The sequence below is a fragment of the Sitodiplosis mosellana genome, unplaced genomic scaffold (genome assembly GCF_009176505.1).
Source record: "Sitodiplosis mosellana isolate CC-2019 unplaced genomic scaffold, AAFC_SMos_1.0 Smas_scaffold_6165, whole genome shotgun sequence".
NCBI classification, from domain to species: Eukaryota; Metazoa; Arthropoda; class Insecta; order Diptera; family Cecidomyiidae; genus Sitodiplosis; species Sitodiplosis mosellana.
In genome coordinates this window covers 277,090-294,603 of record NW_022601406.1, presented here as the reverse complement: position 1 = coordinate 294,603, position 17,514 = coordinate 277,090, and the positions used below count along the sequence as shown (strand labels likewise).

The following is a 17,514-nucleotide window of genomic DNA, read 5'->3' as shown; positions in this document are numbered from 1 at the left end:
CTCGCTCTCTGGTTGTGTGTGCGCGGCGGTGGCATTCGGGCGTATGAAAATGAATGAAAAGAAGAATACGCTAGGTACGCGCTCTCCTTCTCCCTCTATCTTTGTGTGTGTTGCGTCTCCCTCTCTCTCTCTCTCTCTTTCTCCTTGCTAACACGTATATTTATTATCAATACATGGCAAAATGCATGGCCGTGTATAGCATGTACACGGGCGCAAGAGAGCGTGCTTGTTGTGGCTGCTTCTGCTGCTGCTGCTACTGCTGCCGTCGTTGTCGTCGTTGCTGCTGATGTTGCCTGCTCATTTTTCAAACGGAATGGCAATACCAAAACATAGTCCGTATATTCATTGCTCGGCGTGCGACGCCCGGGATCATTTATATACGGTGTGCTAATCTGTAATTATGGCCAGTAGGCTCGGAATGCTTCACACGAGCGGTCGATTCAATTTTTTATTCGATATCCTTAACATTTTCCACATAGCAATCGCATTTTCGTTTTCTTCGATTCCTTTTTATTTCGTTTGATTTTCAACTATTGTTCTTTTCCGTTCGCGTTTTCGATCAGTTTCGGAATTCTGTTTTTTTTTCGAATTTTTTTCCTAAATCATTGATTCGTTGTGTTTAAAATACAATTTTCATTGCACTCTCGAGAGACACTTTTGATTCAGTTTGGTTTTTGTCAGCAACAACAAAAAACAACAACGGAGAACAAATAATTGTGTGTGTGTTTTATTTACCACCAGCGTTAAATAGATCATGTTTTTCCTTCCCTTTTCGGTTGTGAGATAGTAAAAAGGGAAATTTTATGTGCAGAATCCATGAGTGCAGTTTGAATCCTTGAACATTGAAAACAAAGAAACTGAACAAAGTTTGAATAGTGCGCACTCATTCTTAAAAGGAGAAGAAAAGCGATCTTCGTTCATGTCGGAAACTCTTTTTTTTTTGGTCGCAAATTAAGAGACTCTAGGATCGCATTTCAGTTTGCCGACAACGAGAGAACAATACGGGAAAACAAAGTGTTATTGGATTCATTGTCCGAAAAGGGAACAAAAAAAATTTAATCAGTACAGCTATGTGATCGATCGATGAAAATTTTCAACATACTAATTTTGAATTTCGTCAGATATTGAAAAACATCAATTATAATTACATCGTCGATTCATCACCGTTGACTGTAAAAAAACACCGGGAGAAGAAAAGAAATGAAAAACACTTAAAGAAAAGAAAAAGCCGATATCGAGCACCAATAACAACAAAAATCAACAGAGAGACACAGAGAGAAAGAGACAAAAAAAATAACCGAAAATTATCAAGACTCTGCACCATAGTCTGTGGTGTGCTGACAAAACTTTTTCAACTTTGATGTTTAAATTATTTTTCGGTTTTATTTTCGTTCGTTTCATTGTTTTATGCAAGTGCATATATGCATATTTCGATTTGCGCGCAGTTAACGTTTTAATGCCGTTTTGTTATTTCGGTTAAATTTGTTGTGTGCTTTTTTTTCGGTCGTTCCTGTTCAAACTTCAATATTGACTCGTGTTACTTGTGGCGCGCGAAAAGAGAAGGAGTTTTCAATAAACAGCATAAAAAGTAGAAGAAAAAAACACACACGCGACACAAAACTACAAGTACCGGGGAGAAACAACAACAACAACAATAATAATTCAAAAAATTAAAACACATTGGAGAATCGAAAGAGCGAAACAACAAAAAAAAAACAAAGGAAAAATTGGTGTATGTGCGAACTCGTTTTTCGGTTGCATTTGAGCGAATTATTCGACACATTGTGTATATATGTGTGTGTTTGTGTGCATATCTGAAATGCTATACGAACGGCAAGCAAAGTTGTTGATTAAAAACATTCAAACGATTTGTTTGTTATAAAATTTTCGATCGTTTCGCTTTTGTTTGGTTTTATAATTTACGGTTTTTTTTGCTTGAATTTTTGCCGAGCACACAATTATTGACTTAGAATCACAGCTGAGCGAAGGAGAGTGTGCGAGAGACAGAGAAGAGAGATTTAAATCAACCGCCACGCGATTTGTGTAACCAAATTCATTGTTTGTCGAATTGTTATTTATTTCTCACTTTTCTCGCGCAAATTATGATCGAACCCAATATGCAACTATTGTTTGAGTTGCAGTGCTATGATTGTGGTGTCGATCGTTGTGCCGCCACCGCCAACGACAGCAACGATGATGACGAAAACTGTGTCGATAAAGTCAATTGTGAAATTTTGTATGCATTGTCATCGAAATCATTCGATTCGACAACGTCAACGTTCATTGTGATGCTTAAGAAATGGTTGTACGATAATTGCCAGCTTGATAAATACACGGGCAAAGACAAAGACATTGCTGGCTTGATCGTTGCAACAACTGCTACAGCAACATCAACACAAATTCATCCGAAAAATCAACAAGTGCAACCAATACGGTGCCAATTTCAATCCGATTCAAATTCATTGTACACCAAAATTGCTGCAACACATTCAAACAATATTCAAATGGGCCGAAATTGCGATTTTCCGTCAACCGTTTACCACAACGAATGCTGTAGTGGCAGCAGTAGTGGCGACAGCACCACCAATATTCACCACAGCAACAGCAGTGATGGTGCACCAAACACTGACCGCCATCATCAATTCATTGACTGTTGCAACCAATGTTTTCCAAATCCAATTAAAAATGGACCAAGTGATTTATGGGGCGACGGTAAAGCGACAACAATTCCTCCGCGTCAATCGAAAAATCACAATGAATTGCCATGCAATGAACAGCAAAATTACAATACAAAGACACATCGAAATAACCTCAGTGCTGCAGCAATTGATGCAGACATTGAACAGGAGCAGAAGCAGGAGCAGCCATGCAATTTATTCAGTACAAAATTAGCGGGTGAGAATCGGACAATAGCAACGGCGACAACGGTCACTGTCGCTCGTTGTGATGTGCATGTGGATGGTAACAAACCGAATGCCAAACAATCGAATGGTGGTCATACGATGTCGGCGCCATCATCATCATCGTCAACATTGAAAAATGCATCACTTAAACCAGTGCAACACCATCGTTCACCATCATTGTCGTTGTCAACGGTCATCGTTCATAGGTCAAACCGGCTGAACATATTTATTAAATACCTACTTATTTTAAATTGTTTTGTGTGCGTTGCCAGTGGCAATTTGATGTCGCGCAATGTTGGCAATGATCTAAGTAGCAAGCATAACCAAACTAGTGTTGACACGGCGACCACACAACTCAATGGCTCTGCATCCACATTGATTGATGCTGTGAATGGTGGTGGTGGTGTAGGTGGTGGTGGCGTCAGTGGACGAAGAGGCATGCTGACAACAGCTTCGCCACTCTTACTACAATCAATCATGTCAAGCAATCGAAGTCAATTCATGGCACCACCGATGCCCAATCAAAAAAATGGCCGATCCAACAGCAACAACCATCATCATTTGCATCATCAACAGCCGGCAACGGCGGCGGCAGCAGCAGTGGCGGCCGCACAGGATGTCAACTATGACAATTATGGTGACAGTGGCAGTGAAGAATTTACACGATGTGCATCATGCCAATTCCGTGAACAGTTGAAGGCACAAAATTTGGCATCAATTAAAATGCACATTTTGGCCCGACTATCGATGACACATCCGCCCAATATCACCGGTCGCCCACATATTTCCGAACAAATCCTTCAGTCATTCTATCAGAACAACGATTTTCGCTACATTCGCATCCGCAATGGTAGTGGAGCCGGTGGCAGTGATGATTACAGTAGCGCACAGAATGAAGACGACGACGATGATGACATGAATGAAATGCAAGGCGACGACCCCAGAGTTACGAATAACAAACATCAACATCATCATCACATATACAATCGCAACGGTGGCATCAAGAGTGGACTACACGAACAACATCATCATCATCAATCGCCGCAATACTATCAAAACGGGGGACATTCGAGGTACAATTTTTTAACTCATTTTTTATCGTTATATCAAGAAAATTTCGATCAAAAACCATCAGTCATAGTCGATGATATGCTTTTTGAGTCAACGACACAAAATCGATCAGACAAATCTTATGTGATTGTAATAAAAACCGATGTGAAACTGAATTTATTCGAAAAGAAAATCTCAATTTTCATCTGCAAATTCATGACAAAATCACTAATCTAAAATGATAACAAATTCTCACACCCCACAGACACGAAAACGACTTCAGCGAAGATTATGACGGTGATCGCGGTGGAATCGTTTATAAAATGGACTATTTCGATGAGCCACGATCATCAACCCGATTCAATCATTACGATGACATGTCGTATGACAGTGCCGAAGAAAACGATGAAGCCTTTTATTCAACCACCGATGTCATTTATTCATTTCCAAAACGTAAGTTTACACCACATTTTTATGATTTTATTTTTCTCTCCAATATTGTTCGTTCAATATCGTCAGCATTATTTAGTGGCCGTAAGGTAACTTTTTATGTTCAATGTTTTAAGAAGCTAGAGAAGAAGAAAAAATACAAAAATTTGATAGCTCTCGTGTCAGCTGTCGTATGGTTGGCATGAGGAGATTTAAGTAATTTGCAATGAATTCGCGATTCAAACGAGACCGATAAATGCCAACGTATACACGATACACGCAAAAATCTCTAGATTTTTCTATTCATCACATTGGCATTCAAATTGCTGTATAAAAAAAAAATGTTGTGTTTTTTTCGCTGCTATTGTTACTGTTATAAAAAGAAAGTGAATTGAGTAAAATGATGACATCTGTCTGCGTATCTCAACATTTTGATCGATCAAAAAAAAATTGGAGGAAGAAACAAAGCAGTGAGGAACACACACGGTTGAAGAAGAAAAAAAACAACACACTGCAACAATTTACAGGGAAAATAAAGGAAGAGAAAATCAATATTGAGTGTTTAAAAAATGAATGTGTTTTCCAAATGAAATTAAAACACGCATAACAGCGTGGCGTAGTTCCATGCACATGCAAGGCATACCACCTGACATTTTAAAATTCCACTTTTTCGTGCATTTCGTTTTATGCCGTCACAAACACACACACACACACACACACACCTAATCATACTCAATGTAATATACACGGTGTGTTCACAATGCGACTTGCTGCTATCCCATTGTTGTGCTCCATTCAACGCATGCACTTTTGTTTCGGTTTATTGTTCTAGAATTGCTTTTTATTTTCTTTACCCATTTTTATTTTGATATAACTGTTGATCACTCGGTTGTTGTTGTTGTTGTTGTTTTGTCTTCTTCTTGTGTATCAAATCGTGTGATATTTTCGTCCAAGCGCGTTATAATCCAATTTTTCAATCGGTATGCACTTATAAATTCCATCGTCATAGAGGTAGTAATTTGTTTGCACCGTGACAGTGAGATAGCAACACTATATCCTTTTTTTTATCTATTCCTCATTTCGAATCGAATTGGGGCTTGTTTTTTAATTCTATTTTATTTGGGTCAATACAATTCGAGAAGAAGAAGAAGAAGAAAAAAACGGATTTTTATTATCCTGAATTTGATTCGTGTGCATCTGCCATCTGTTCAAGGGTTCGATTTGGATCGATTCCGATGATTTAGTTTCGCTGTCTTGTCGCAATTATTCCAAAAAAAATACCGTGAACTAGATGAGGAGAGCCGCATTCATTTCAATCGGTCGCTTTTCATTCACAAAATGCATAATGATGCTGCTGCTGCTGCTGCCGTTACTGCTTCAAATGCACCGTTTCAAAGAATTTGTGACGAATTCGAAATGAAAATTTCGAAAAAAGGAACAAACAACGGACGATGCCCATTAGCTGAATGTGTCTCGGCTTTTGTTCGACTTATCAACATTTGGGTTTTTGATATTTTTTTATGTGGCAATTTTTCATTAAGACTACATGATGCGGCAATTTGATCGTTACCTTTTTCCCTTCTCTCTCGCTCCCTCTTGGCGTAATGAATTCCGAGGAAATAAAACGTCGAATGCATCATTCATATGCAATATTTTTTTTTGTCATAGCCAATGCACATACATTGCTGTTTCGACGGAATATTATGTGTGACTCACGACGAATCCCAATTCCAATCCCGACGGATTGTGTTACAAGCCATTTGACAACAATGTTGTTGGGTCGTTTAAGCGACCGTGTTCATGTGCAATACATACACTTGCTCACTCTCATTTTCTATCCGTCTATTTCACACTCTCATCTCTCTCTCTCTCTCTCTCACTCACTGTCGCTGCCTTGCTGTGTCGTCTCAAGCCGATCGACTGTTGCTCTAAATTTATTCGGTGAAAAGAAGAAGTGGCTGATGCTGCGTGGTGATTGCGGGGATCGCGCATCGTTTCAAGCGATAATCGAGCAATCTCAATTTTTTTTTTCATGTTTTGGTTTTCTTGAAATGATTGACAATATTTATTTTTGGAAGAGTCACTCTGTCGGTAAGTCGCAAGTGCATCATACCGTTATTCATATGCAAAATGTGTTTGTGTGGACTTTTCCGTTCGTCGTTTTTTCGATTTGTTACATCAATGTGTGTATTGGGTACACGCGCTAGCTTGCACATCAACAGCTCCGTCGTATGTGTGCAATATTCATGAGTGACTATTTTGCAGTGTATCAAGTGTACCACTTCGTCGTGGTGATATGTATACTCACCGAGATATGACCGAAGAAGAAAAATATTGCGCAGAAATGTGTGTGTGTGTGTTTCGCTTGCACACCGGAAAATGAATGAATGAGTGAGTGCGTCTATGACGGCTTCAGCCTTGTTTGGTAATCACGGTTTGGCCAACGCAATGTAAATGCACACACAGCACCGTAAATAGGGAAAATGTTTCCTGCCATCGAGCACACGGCACTACTGCCATTGCTGCCGTTGACGATCAACATAATTTCAACGGCTATACAAAGTGCGTTCGTTCACAAATGACGCAACACGGAAAATCACTCACAAATCTCGAACGATTTGATGCAAATTGGTGACATTGCACACCGAAGAGCATTCAGTACACATATCTGAACTGTAAATAATGATTCCAATTCGATTGTTTTGACGCTAGTTACTCGAATCCTGATATTTGGTTTAGTAGCACTTCACAAGAAGTGTGCGTATTATTTTCGAGAAAGAAAAACCGGCTGCCGGCGGCGGGTGAGTTTCTCTTTTTTTTATTTGCTTCAGACACACACACACACACACACACATTTGTTTTGTCTGCTCACATATTAATTACACAAATTGCAAAAGCGACAACAAAAAACGTCAAAACACACAAGCGCGAGCGCGCGCGCGCTCGTCTAATGCGATCTTCTTTCTACGTTCAATTAAATCTCTATACGAAATGCCTAATTAAAGGTGGAATATGAAGTAATGTGCTGTGTGTGCTGTGTGTGCATTTTCGTATGTTTCAATTGCGTTTCACAATTGTCAGTGTTCACGCAGCATTGCTCATATCAATTCGCAGAATATGACTCTATCACATCGAAGCCAAATAAACAACAATTTATGTTTTGCCCGGTGCCTGGTCAAATCTAAACAAAAAACATACGCACACACACTAGAGAAGCACCGTGAACGGCGAGAAGCAAAACATATTTGAACATTGTACCCGCATGCGATTTTTGCGTGCACACTCTTTAAATGATTCATTAAGCCAAGACAATTGTGTTAACGTGATGTCCTATAATCCAAATAGAGTATAAAACACAACCGAACAAAGGGGGGATTGAAAGAGAGAGTGAAAGAAAGACGATTTGTCATTTGGAGAGACAGTGACTATTCGGGCAAAAATTGAGATCGAGTAAAGTACGCGAGTTAAATTTGTAAATGTGCATACAATTCCTTGTTGGTTTACTTCTCCTTCTTTCAAATATGCACTTGGTGAATTCTATATTTAGGTTCGCTGGAAATTACGTGAACAAAAAAAAATCGAATATCACACACGCATTTCGCTATTTTTTCACGAAACGAAGTGAAACCAAGTAATAAACACAACAAAATCTGAAGGAGCTCGAACAGGATGGGCTCAATATTGAGAACATGGCGCACAAAAGAGATAGAAAAACACACAATGAGCACTATATATTCGTATAAAAGAACCGTAACAACTATCCTTGTGAAGTTGTTGTATTATTTTCTTTTCGATCACATACGGTGCCGTTTGTGAATCTCTTTATAACGATATATTCTGTCAGTTAAACGTGTTATGTGAGTGTTTTAGTCGGTTTTTTTTCTTCATTCTCCTCAGCTTTTTTTCTCTTTTTTTTTTCCGTGTATTGTGATAGGCTGACGAAAAAGAACGACGACGAAAAAAAATAACATTACGACGAGCTGCTTGCACTAAAAAGGGTTCAATTTATTTTACTGTTTGTTAGTTGATATCTAACGATTTAATGTCGAAAGGGAGAAGAGTGCAAAAATTGCAAGTATAATGTGTATTATTTTACATATGTGTTTCACAATGTTGTTGTCGTTTTTTTTCTCTCTCGTCAATTTCCTTCAAGGCTCTCTCACTCCCAACATGCGTTTATATGAAATATATTGAAAAACAAAAAAAATACACCAATGTGAATGCAACAACGACCACAAAAAAAAATTGCTCGGCAATTGACAACGAAATGCAGCAGCCGAATGCAAAATGGTTTGGACATAGTGAGAAACCCTTGAATGCATTCGCTTTCTTTTATTCATTGTGCGCCCAATGCGCTATTTCTCCGTTGTTGTTTCTTTCTTTTTTTCGTTCAAAATATTCTGTATATTTTTCGTTGTTTTGTGAATTTCATTTCGCAATGTTTGCGTGTGCATGCGTTTATGTCTGGGGATTATATAATTTATAGTCATTCGGTCGGGAGAGAGAAATAGAGATAGAGGGAGAGAGAAATATATTTAGTTAATGCAGGAACATTACACAGAAAGACACAAAGAAAATAAATCAATCCTCCTGTCTCTGTTTCGCACTATTTTGCCTGGTTCAGCGGGACTCAACCAATCCATCCATCCATCTATCCAGTGCCATTACACATACCGTAAATCTTCATATCGTAAACGAACAACGACACGAAACGAAAAAGAAAAAAAGTGGAAAAGACGGAGGAACATTTCATACCACATTAGTTTTTTTTTCTGTTTCATTCATTCCCTTCGCGAAATTAAATTCAAGTGTATTCTAATGAATGAAGTATATGGGTTGAATTCGATCGATCAGTTTCGCCTATTAAATTTTCGTTTGGCGTTTTTTTTTGTTCATTCTGCTCGTGCTTTCTGCATATATATATTTTTTTTTTACTTCGATCCTGTTTCCTGCAACAACAACAAAATAAAAAACGAACGGGAACAATGGAAAGACAATATACAAGCGCAACATTATCGCTAAAATCGCTGAAACATAAACCACCCTCATAATCAACGGTAGATTTTTTTTCCACTGCTGCTTCGGCAAAAATGCATAAAATGAAGTGCATGTGGCGGACGAAACGAATTAGCACTTATCCTTTTTCCGTTACACAGCTCCACCATATTCACCATTAGCTTTCGACAAAACAGAAAAATCCGCACAAAAACACGTACAGGACTCGAATATTCTACGATCAAATTTCGAAATGAAAAGAAAAATTTTTTTTAAAAATAATCATCCACCCTCATATACTTGAATGCCAAACTGAAGAGAATGGATCGGTCGGTTCGTGTGCATATTGCAAAATTATCGAAACAATTTCTCCATTTTCAGCTCAAAAATACTGAAGAAATCCCAGATTCACACACATACACGATAGAAAGATTGAAATTTATGCGAACGAGAAAAAATATGCCAGAAAAAGAACTGTCAAAGCTCTTGCTATAATTTCGGTGTTTAAACCAGGGCAACCACCTCAATTCATTTTTATCTCCAAATTGTGAAGAAAATAAAACGCCTTTTTCTACGTGAGCATTCATTCTCCGTTCCCGCTATATCGTTTCCAACCAATTTCTGTAAAAACCTTGACATGTGCATTTCATCATCATTATTGGAATTTCAGATAGATCATTCTTGTGGCTTAACAATAGATTCGAATATTCTTTCTTTGAATGAGGGACGTAAAAACTTATGAAACACGAACATTTCCAAAGCATAGAGAGATGGAGAGAGAATCGGAATATATTTTCAACTTAGAAACGCACCTACTCTCGCCATTTGATTGACTACTCCAAATAAACCTGAATGTTATACGAGCGAGAAATAAAAACGAAAGAAAAACACACATACACACACACACACATCAACAAAAATTAGCTAGCAGCTAAAATCGACCACTGCAGAAATATAGAGTTACGACATGCATGTGCAACGTGTATGCAAATGGCAAGAGAGAGAGAGAGAGAGAGAGAGAGAGATAGCTTCGCCCAAAACGCATCCAGCTTAAGCCAATTTATAATCGACTCTCTCGATCGCCCGCAGCCTCAAACCGATTAATTAGCATATTGAACATTTCCAAAGTAAATTTAATTAAAAAGAAGAAAGAAAAAAAGAAAACGTAAAAATGAAGACTGGAAAATTGATTGTAATTGTAACCGATATATGTTTTGATACATATGTGTATGGGATTTTCACAACCATACATTTATCATGAATGCATGGCGCCCGAAGGCGCACTTTTATGCAGCGCGACAAAAACGAAACACACAATCAAACCAACAATAAAATATCGCACAGATTCATCCAGCGTGCAATTTATTCGCAAATCCACGATTCAGCTAGCTTTCCGATGAGAAGATGATAAAATTTATGTTTTAAACTTAAGAAACTTAGCTCGTTTTCAGTCAGATTCAATGGTCGAAACTTGACTCGTTTATCATTAAAACGAGAATGATTCGGTGATATACACCAAATGACTCTAATTTTTGAAATTCGTTAATTTATAGAAATTCCGTGTGACAATTTGTCACTGATAAGTCTCTCTGTGTACACTCTACTGTGTAGATTAGTGACCAGTCGGTTGATTTTGGACATTTTGGCTGGCTAATGACCGACTTAAAATGGAACAATAATATATCTTAATATCGAACAAAATACACGATTGTAGTTAACTTCACTCTCTGAGTTCCATCACATGGAATGATACGTGTGACGGCATATTTTCACATGGAACTTCGTTCCCAGTGCGCCGAGCACTAGCTACATGTAATAACGTGTGGTTTCTAATATTCGGATACGTTCGCTCTATATATAGCAAGTGCTCGGTGCACTGGGAACGAAGTTCCGTGTAAAAATATGCCGTCACACGTATCATTCCATGTGATGGAACTCAGAGAGCAATTATAGTCGCCTGATAGTTACTCTTCATTCAAAATGTCCCAAATCGAGCGAAAGTATGAGTCACAAACCGATCATTTTTTATATAAAATTTCAAATAAAAAAAATTCAAAACTATCCGTGAATTGAATCATTTTTCAACGATTAAAGCAGTCAGTCAATCAGTCAAAATATTTTCACATGAAATAGAATTATTTCGTCTATAGTTTTGATTGTATATAAACCTTTTACACAATCTCAGGTGCAGGAGTTGTTTTACAGAAATGTTTCTTTGCAAATATCATACACATGATTGGTTCTTACCAGGCAATTGGTATATATTGCAACAAATAGACAAATGGTAGTTCATTTATGAATGACAGAGAGGCCGTTGGACATGAACCAATATCGTAATCTCACAAAGAGATTTCTATGTGTGACACAAAGATCTCCACGTCAAATTGTGTGAATGTTAGGCTGCTGTGCGCTAAACTATACACTGAAATGGGAGAGAAAGAGAGAGAATAAAGAAGAAAATAAGCATCGACTTGAAATACCAATTATATAATTTTTTCCATCTTTTGGGGCTGCCGATCACGAAAAGCATATAAAAACGCGCCCACTGATCTATTGCATCGATCTCTCTCTCTCCCTCTCTCTCTCCCTCTCTCTCTCCCTCTCTCTCTCCCTCTCTCTCTCTCCCTCTCTCTATCAATTCATCATCGCTATTACTGCCTTTTATCCGATTTGTGCAGTTTTCCCTTGCATAACTTGAGCACTTACCTATTTTTCTCATGAAATCTAGCCATTTACGAAAAAAATGACCGGTATGCATTAGCTATCCATACAGTTTAGAAATCGAAATGTATTCCAAAATACCATTAATTTCATCGATTGGTTTGTTTGTTTGTTTGTTTTTCCAACAGTATCAAAAGCGCGGCATCGTGGTGATATCCTTGAGTTTACCATCAAGAGCACAAATAATTTATTCGTAAGTGGTGCGACATTCAATATGTTTGTGCGTGGTGAGGATTGGAAGGCTGAAAATGAACGTAGTAGTGGTAGCAGTGGCAGAAGTAATGCGGGTGGTGGTATGCAGCACACCGATGACATGGCAGCAGGATCGTCAACGACAATAACAACGCCGACTAACCGAGATGTGCACACATCCAGCGAATCATTACACAAGCTCCATAGCAAAAATGTCAACAGTAACCATATATCAATTTCCATAAACCGTTTTATACATCGCCATCAGCAACAGGTAAGCGAATGCATCATCATTTTTCTGTTTGAAACAACAACGAAATAAAAAAAATCGCACATCTAAACACACGCTAAATGCATTGGCCATCGCCGAACAAGTTGTTAAACGTTATTATTGCTTTATTCCGAGAATGAGCATTTCTCGAACAAGAGCAGAAGCAAAACCACAACAGAAGATGAAAAAAACGGCGAAAAGAAAGAAACAATTTTTTTGACGAGAAGAGAATGAATCGAGCCATCCATCTAAATTCATCTCCACACACTCTTCTTATCCTTTGAGTGAGATCAGCGAGTGCTATCGGTATTCGGCTATTTAGCAGCCCATGCTTATTATCGCATTTTGCGCGATCAATTTTCTTTTACATTCACTCTCTCGTCAATATGAAGCCGCAGTGCTTACACAACGAACCAATAATGATAAAATGATCGGGTATCATGCATCTGATCTGCATCGTAATAGTTAAGATTATGTTTCTGCATTAGATAATGTGAGAATCGGCACGTTTGCATGTAATAATTTTCGAGAGGAAAATAAAAAAAAGAGGCCAAAAACCCAGAAGACAAAGTGTGTGTGAGTGTGAGAGAGAGAGTGTGTGTGTGGAGTGGGAGATACGAACATTTCCATATACAATCACTTACACATTTTAAACTTATGCTCATATAACAGAGAGAGAACAGAGGCCCGATGATGAAACCAATTATATTGAACAAGTTCTGCATTTTCGTTTTGTACAATAAAAATAGCAAAGCACCAATGAACAGGAACAATCGAAAAAAGCGGCTCAACCAACAAACCAGCAAGCGCAGCAACAGCAACAGCAGCAGCAGCAAAGGTACACGCGCATCGATAGCAATTTTGTCGGTGAAATACCCAAAGGCGCTGGCGAATGGATTCAATTCAATATAACGCTGATGGTGAGCGAGTGGATTCAACAGCAAAAGCATCAATCAGTGAATACTCAATCGGCAGATATCGTTCAAGAAGTGGTTATTAAAACGCTGGAGCCATGGATGCGCCAACTACTAGTATTGGATACCAATTCAAAGAATGTAAGTTCAGCACCGCTTCTTCTCTCTCCTTGTTCAATACGTGCTTTTTTGTTTCCCTTTTAATTTTCATTTTTCGAAAACAAAACGAAACAAAAACCAAACAGTTTCTGTTTTTGTGCGAGAGCGAGCGCGCGCGCGCACGGTGTGTGCATGTGTTGTGTGTTTGTGTTTTGCTCTATGTTGCGCCTCTATAGATCAGATGAAGCGGCATTAATCATTTACAATAGCCGTCAATACCATCGTCCAATCATGCACACACTGCGCAAGCCCATTAATGAATGCTTTTAATATCTAAAAACTATAAAAACGTTTATTTTTATTGTGTGTTTTTTTTTCTTCTCTTTTTCTTTCTTCCATGTATTTTTTGTTGTTCCTGTGTGTGTTCTTCTTTCTTTCTCTTTCGTTACTGGTTGCTGCAAACGAACCGAACGAACGAACAATTTTTTTCTCTTCTGCTGTTGTTGCTGCTGCCTCATCTTCTTGTGATCTGTTTGCCGATTCTTCCCGTTCTCACGCTTCATTTTCTCGATTGATGATCGTGTGATGCGTTTGGATATTGGCGCATCTCTCTGAATTGATGGCGGCAACGACGGCGATGACGACGATGACGACGACCACGATATATCGGTGCTGATATTGACGATATTGGTGCACGGGCAGCGGCCTTACATTGAAATTCAGACGAGAGACATGCGTAAGCATCGCACAAAACGTCATTTGCCGAAAGATTGTCGGGAAAATGAGAGACAGTCGCGATGCTGTCGGTATCCTTTGCGCGTTGATTTTCGTAAATTTGGATGGGATTGGATTATTGCGCCCGATATTTACGAAGCATACTATTGTGCCGGTGAATGTCCGATCGGTTTTTTGCCAAAGCATCCGCACACGTACATTTATTCGTTGAGTTCATCGTTTTCATCATGCTGCTCGCCACGGCGATTGTCACCGTTAAGTCTTTTGTATTTTGATGATAATAAAAATGTAATTCATAGCATTATACCAAATATGGCTGTAGAGAAGTGCGGTTGCGCATAGGAAATTGACCGCATTTGCCATTGAACAACAAATACAAACAAACAAAACAGATACAACAACAAAACAACTAGCATAAACACTAAACAAACAAAAATAAGAAATAACGAAAAGAAAAGAAAAAATATGAAAGAAATATTGAGAGAATGAGATGAAAAAAAAAACACTGAGTAAATATAGTAAAGAGATAGAGATTTCGGGACTGGAGAGCAAAGAGAGAAAAACAGAGACATCCATCATGTCATAATGTGTATGCGATTGTACATTATTTAAATTAGCGTAAATATACAGTATCGTTATTCGTAGGAAGATTTATTAGAATATGGCAAAGTGAGAGAGCAGACACAGTCAAAATGGGGGAGAGTGGGTCAAGACAGACCAATTTACTACTACAACACGACACATTTTTTTCCTAATTTTTTTTTTTTTTTTGCTTTTCTAATTTGTTCGTCATTATGATTTTTTTTCTGTCTCTTTTCGATTAAATTTCAACCCAATAGCTACTATATTAATTTAAGAGAACTATAGTAGATTTTAAATTTACTTTTCGTTCTTTTTTGGATTAGGAATGAATAAAAAAAAAAAAACATTTGTCTGTTTCTGTTGTCCGTTCGAACATTGCGATCTGACAACACATCCGAATTTCGGATCGACGTTTTGGGATATTTTACTCCATTAAAAAAAAAAACAAAAAACAAAATGCAAAACAAACAAAAACGAATCCATACACAAACATATATACTTTTTACTAGCTCTCTCGAATAGGTAGGTATTTATAACTAAATATTATATTTAAAGAAAGAAAAAACACACACACAAAACAATGGAACAAGTGAATTGTATACGCGCGCCTTGCCAGATTACCAAACAAACGAACGAACGCAAATATCCTACCCCTCGTAGAGCTTACGATTTAAGATAGACGTTGTCTTTTAACATTTAATATTACTACTTCAAACACACAACTATTGAAATATAATTTTTTTTATTCTTCTTCTTCTACTACAACTACTACTACTTTATTTTTGGTATTCATTTAATTTCGTTCAAATACAATTCAGTTTTATTAACTTAGTCACTTTTGTTTTTATTTTTTTATTTCTCTCTCTGTGTACAACTTTTTTCTTTTGTTTAAACAAACAAGCTGATTAAATGGAAAGAAAACTCGACAAAATGCTAACCGTTTTTTCTTCTTCTTCGTTGTTTGCCAAAGCCAAAGCCACTAAGAACATTCTTTTTATTGGATTCTCTCTTTTTAATGTGGTTGATCTTTTTTTTCCAAATTGGTGATCTTTAGGCGAAAAGTGTTTATATAACTTGATTTTGATTTAAGGACTGCTTTTTCTGCGCATTCAAAATGTTTTTTTTGTTTCTTGTTGACATGTTCTAAATGTTTTGAATCATAATATTCATTGCTACAGTTTGGAAATCAGCCTTGAAAACCAACTGCAACTCGATCGAATGTTTTCGAATAATTTCTTCTTTTTTCTGCTGTCGAACTTTGTTCTCCGCAGGTTCTCCCATAAATTATCATTTATGAATGCAAATCCAAAATTATCATTTCAGTACATCTGATTCATGCACTATGAATGCAGAGTTGATACTCGTCCAAATGGTTTTTTGTCTATAATTTTTCTGTGCAATGTAATAATTATTTTGCCACGTGTAAAAATTCGATGGCCATTTGAAATGGAATGGTATGAGATCATATTGAATTTTCGGCAATTGGAATCTATTTTCGAAATTTTTTCGGAATTTCTTTCTTCTTCTTTTTCTCTACCATTTATCTTTTGCGCCAAAATTCTTCCGTTATTTCGTTATTGTTCTCTTTACTTCGAGTGTAATTTTGTTTCTTTCCACAATAAGCCGTGCGAAACCAAAACATTTTAGCAGGATGGAGAATACAATGTAATACTCGATGACGAAACGTGATTCATACTATAACGAATAGAACAGTTCGTGATGAACTGACAATAAGCGATCTCCGAAAGAGACGAATGAAAAGTCTTTGATTTAATCCAAGATACGATTTTTCTTACAGGACATAACTTTTTTTTATATGATTTTAAACTGGTTCTGTTTTTTTTTTCGTTCATGATTTTAATGTTTTCTTTTGTATACCATTTCATTTTTTGTTTCGGTTAGGTACGATAAAATGTATATTCGTCTCAATAGATTTGGGGTTTTGGGAGATCGTAGTAGGAGAAGAAAATGAATGATTTAATGATTTCAGAGTGTGCCTCGTTACAATGGGTATGCCGTTTAGTTTGCACAACATTTCTCATAACTAAGCAATTCCCGTGTGCAAATAAAGTGACTGACAGTCATTCAGTTGTATGTAGCTGCAAATAACTAAAACTGGCTAAGTTGATTGAATTCAAGAATGTTGTATAGAAACAATCACTTTTAGTTATTCTTTCAGCCAGCCGTCTAATTTCGGACTTTTTGGCTACTAGATGACCATAACTGAAGTTGACTACAGTCGAATATTTTGTTCGAGATAATCACTTTTAGTTACTGATAGTCAGCCAAAAAGTCCGAAATTAGACGGCTGGCTAGTCAGTCACAAATTTTTCACACGGGTTATTTTTGATACCAATACAAAGCGATTTTTTTTTAACATATTGAGTGCATCCATTTGAGGGCATGCATCATCGAGTCATATGTGAGACATTTTATGCGCGCAGAGTTGTGTTGGAAAAATGATTGCAATTTAAATGATTATTAATGGCATATTTGCATGGACTGCTAGTGTCAAGTCACATAATACTAAACGCATCCATTCTTAATAGGAAAACAATGAAAAATTAATGGGTGAGTTTAATATTATGCAGCATTTACGTGCATTTACGTTCGACACTAGCAG

General features: G+C 37.4%; 1 protein-coding gene across 1 annotated transcript; it reads left to right on the top strand.

The window, feature by feature from the left end:
• Nucleotides 1-344: 344 nt before the first annotated feature.
• LOC129574537 (uncharacterized) lies at nucleotides 345-15,822 on the top strand. The gene is made up of 5 exons (XM_055456627.1): nucleotides 345-3,976; nucleotides 4,219-4,406; nucleotides 12,227-12,564; nucleotides 13,311-13,616; nucleotides 14,277-15,822. The coding sequence occupies exons 1-5, from the start codon at nucleotides 2,103-2,105 to the stop codon at nucleotides 14,649-14,651; spliced, it is 3,081 nt and encodes a 1,026-aa protein (XP_055312602.1). The 5' UTR covers nucleotides 345-2,102; the 3' UTR covers nucleotides 14,652-15,822.
• Nucleotides 15,823-17,514: the final 1,692 nt, after the last annotated feature.

What these genes read in the sequence shown, in the direction of transcription:
- LOC129574537 (XM_055456627.1), top strand. Translation starts at nt 2,103, where the DNA reads ATGATCGAACCCAATATGCAACTATTGTTTGAGTTGCAGTGCTATGAT. An exon ending in TACATCGCCATCAGCAACAG is followed by an intron (nt 12,565 to 13,310) that starts GTAAGCGAATGC and finishes CAATAAAAATAG; the next exon opens with CAAAGCACCAATGAACAGGA. An exon ending in TGGATACCAATTCAAAGAAT is followed by an intron (nt 13,617 to 14,276) that starts GTAAGTTCAGCA and finishes GTGCACGGGCAG; the next exon opens with CGGCCTTACATTGAAATTCA.